At 35.9% G+C, this 4,147-nt stretch overlaps 1 protein-coding gene across 1 annotated transcript; it reads left to right on the top strand.

Moving 5' to 3' along the window:
• Window positions 1–2,890: 2,890 nt before the first annotated feature.
• On the top strand, window positions 2,891–4,114 carry LOC138865332 (myotubularin-related protein 9-like; the record flags this gene model as incomplete). The annotated part of the gene is given in 4 exon segments (XM_070135675.1): window positions 2,891–2,987; window positions 3,139–3,286; window positions 3,626–3,788; window positions 3,963–4,114. Coding segments are annotated over 4 exon segments (474 nt in total), but the record flags the coding sequence as incomplete, so codon positions are not given.
• Between the last annotated feature and the right edge of the window lie 33 nt (window positions 4,115–4,147).

Here is a 4,147-nt window from a genome sequence, read left to right as displayed (position 1 = left end):
GTGCCAGGTGACATTTTTCAGAACTTGATAAATATATAAGAAAAAATAATTTGTGTCAGTAGTAATTGACAATGTCTTGATCATAATTCAGGCTTATGTCTCCTACTTGATTATAAAAGCATCTTGGCTCCTGGCAAATTAGATTGATATTCAAGTACACAGTACAATATTAAATATAATAAAAGATATTATTCCACTCGTTCCGGTCTGAAAAATATGATTCTGATATTTCCTCCGTCATAATGATATATCGACATATTTTATATTCATCATTCCAGTTTCATATGTATCCATAAACTTTTCACTCTAAAATACCATATTTATATATGTCAATAAAAATCATGAAAGCCGAAATAAAGTGAATAATCCCGTATTCTCTGAGTGTTGTTGTCACTTGTCAATAATCAGCTGTTGACTTCGAGCTCGACCTGGGAGGTGGGCGTCTGGCTGTCAACCTTTCAAGGAAAGGGAATTCGATCAGGCTCGCTGTTCTGCTTCAGGTTCTACTTCTTCCTCGCATTTTGAGAAGCGATATTAGGACAAGCTTGAAGGTTGGTTGAGAGGCGTCGAGACTGTCAAGCTGTCAAAGGCAGACCCGCTATTTCTAAATCTGTTTCACCTTCTTTAGGAAACTTAGATTATCCTAATAGTTGCGTAAACAATGCGAATAACGTTTGCACCAATGTGTGTGTATTACTGTCATCATTGTTAAGTGTTATATAACCGTCTGTATGTATGTTAATTTTTCGCCTTTTTTTTGTATTTTGCTATCTCTATCTCGTCTCCCTCTCAATCTGGCGAAAGGATAGAGGGCAATCATGTGGGGGCCTCAAGTAGGGAAGGACAGTGATTGGGTGGGGTTCTGGGGGCAAAATCCTTGATTTAGGAAGGACTTTGGTTCATATGTCGTTGTTTGTGGTTTCTCAGGAATGCCCCCAAGGTTGTTGATTGGAGTAAACCAGGTGGGTGCAGTCACTTGGTAAACAGTTACAATACCAATGCTTTCACGTATCATAGGCACAGGAAACGGGGGTGATGGGGGCGACTGCCCCCTACTCACGAATGGAGGGGGTTGGGACCCAAGGTCATTATGGTCAGGCGGCCATTCATGAGGTAATATATTGTTAGTTTACTAATTTCAGTCTTTTTGTGTCATGCATGCAAACACTTGTAAGCCTTATTTCTGAAATGTGAAAAATAAGAGAATTTAGACAAATTTAGATGGCAGAAGCTATCTGTAGAGTTTGGTCTGCGCAGGGAATGCGTTCCCTACATAAAAATTGTTTGGTCAAATTCTGTCTGCGCAAATGTAGTTTTCGGGTAACTTTCCATGTATGCTTAGTTCTTTTTTAAACCATCATCCATGCATAAAATTCTTTTAACCTTTCCGCGCACTTGTTTCATCATCCGTCCACAGATCCGTCTGCAAAAATGATGGTCTAGTCCCATCAGATGTGCATTGAAAAATGCAGTCTAAAACATATATAAACCATAAATCAACCACTGATTGACAGCCGTAGTCTGCACATACACACACACCTAAAAGAAGAAGAAAAGAAAAGTAAAATTAGTAACCATTGTTAAGAAATTGGGAGTCAGCATAAGGGGTGATTGAAGATCAAAGGGGGGAAAGATAGACATGATATGCCAGAGACAATAAAATAGGCCCATGTTCTAAATCATAAAAAAAAGACCTGGCAACAAAATTCTTGTCTTACTCCTGTCTCTGTTTTTGTTTTTCAACATTTGTTACTTTCTTCGGGAGACCTGGAGATTTACACTGCTGCCTCTACATTTCTTATTGAAATATTTTCTATTGTCCTTTTTCATTAATTTTTATCTTTCAGTAGGCACTTGGACAATTCTTATTCTGCGAGTGTTGATTGCGGCCATTATTATGACATCTTCATTTTTTTCTCCCATCGCACTGCCTTTGTAGGAAAATACAGTTTTGTGGAAGCTAGCTCTGCTCAAAACTCACAGGAACTGCTGTCATTTTGCAGTTAGGAATGTCGCGAATCACCTCGTTTTTTAAAGAATTTGAATTTGGTAGGTAGAATTACCCTACAAAATGTGCTCCCAAGATATTGTGATACGCCATGAATTACATATGCATGTGTATTTTAGGGTTTGAACTTTATTTCTAGTAAGTTTCCTGATGCTCATTCTTTCTGCACTCTTTCAATGGGAGCTGCCATGATAGAAACCTGTTTGCTATGGCTGCTGTTTTCTCTGTTTGACCCTGAAGGTCAAAGTCAAAGGCATCTGTATTAGAACGTACTATGGCATGAATTTCACTCTGAAGTACTCAAGGATAACTATGCAAAATTTCTCCTGTCCAACTTCTCAAACAAAAGAGTTATTTGCATTTTGTTAAGCATGACAAAACATTTATTTTTGTGACAAGTATTTCACAGACTTCTAATGCTTTATCCAATTAACAAGAAGCTCGTTCATTAGAACTTTAAATTGTGTTTACTCCACAACTGCTGATCTGATTTTGATATGAGGTATCATTTTTTAGCACTTCAAGAGTTAATTAATTAAAACCTAAATTGAGGTGATCTAGAACACTTGAAAAATATGTCCAAGTGCCTACTCTTAATATTGTTCATTTGATATATCAGTATATGGCAGGATGAAATGTACATTAGGTTTTCTTATGTGTTACTTGTTCTAGATATTGAATCAAACAAATTACCAAAATGATAGGTAAACATGATAAGCATTTAGACTATAAATTATGTCTGTAAAGTAGCTAGCCTACATCATAATGACTATGAAGTATATGCAAGAAGAAGAAAATAGGTATTTGAATTTAAAAGAAAATGTATGTTTTAAAAAGCAAGGTAGTATCTTAAATTCTTTATTCTTTAGTAGAAGAATTTTAATTCAGAGCCCGTGTTTGACATCAGTACCATGCTCCTCAACAGTCACTGGACTAATGTTATGTAAATATTGATCTTCCAGTCATGCATGGAGAAAATGTGAGGGTTACAGAAGTTGGAAAACTTAATACATCCTATATTAATTTTGCCAATATTCATTTTGCATGATTTAGAAATATATGCCAGATGAGATAGACAAAAGAATAGGGCTTTATTCAGCTGATAATTGTATCATCCTTTTCTCTTGCAGAATGGAATTTGCAGAATTGATTCGTATATCACGATGCGATCGTGTTATGCTTCATCGTCCTCATCACCCAGTGCTTGATGGAACTTTGTGTATCACAGGACATCATCTCATTGTATCTTCTTGTGATAAAGAACCCCAAGAATTATGGGTAATTAATGTTATGTATTTGGCTTTATTAAAAACTAAGAAAAATTTCATCTTTGACTATATTTGCTTCTCTTGCTTGAGCCATGTTTTATGGTACATCATTCCTTGAATACTTTCTGAGTGTATTTTAGCTGATCACACAAAGCATGAACTTGGCTATCATTTGTTCATAGCTTCAAACAAATGTGATGACCCACATGAAGATAAAAGCTCTTTTGTTTATTATGGTTTGTGGAGTATGTTTTACAGAAGCATTTGATTTAGTCATCTACTCACAAACAGTGAATTAGTTTATAACCCAAAACTTTGTTTCATTATAATCTCCAATTGCATTCAACAGCTTCTCCATAGCAACATTGATACTGTAGAGAGAAGACAGCAGGGCATGACAGGAGGGACACTTTGGCTCAAATGCAAAGATCTGAGAATACTCCAGCTTGATGTTATTGGTGCAGATCAGTTTGCCAAAGTGGCTGACACATTAGAAGATCTTATACGTGTTGGTATGTTACAGCCCATTCACTTTAAACTTATCATCTAAGATGTTTATCAGTTATCACAATTGGACTGTGATATTTAATATGCTCGTTTATGATTTTTTATATAAAGTTTGTTTATTGCCATATGGTTATTCTAATCAATATGTTGTTTTCATAATAAAAATTTGCTTTTTGCAGAGGAGCCTCTACTCCAGTATCCATTCTTCTACCGAGCAATGTACCAAATACTTGAAGATGGATGGACTGCATTTATGCCAGAATCAGAATTTTCACGTTTGGTTCAGCCAGGGGATGATTGGCGCATATCATATGTAAATAAAGATTATAAGGTATAGCAAAGAGACCTTTTTCATAGATAACAT

This window comes from Penaeus vannamei, chromosome 20, assembly GCF_042767895.1.
Source record: "Penaeus vannamei isolate JL-2024 chromosome 20, ASM4276789v1, whole genome shotgun sequence".
NCBI lineage: Eukaryota > Metazoa > Arthropoda > Malacostraca > Decapoda > Penaeidae > Penaeus > Penaeus vannamei.
The sequence above is the reverse complement of the archived record's forward strand: the minus strand, read 5'-3'. Positions and strand labels throughout refer to the sequence as shown.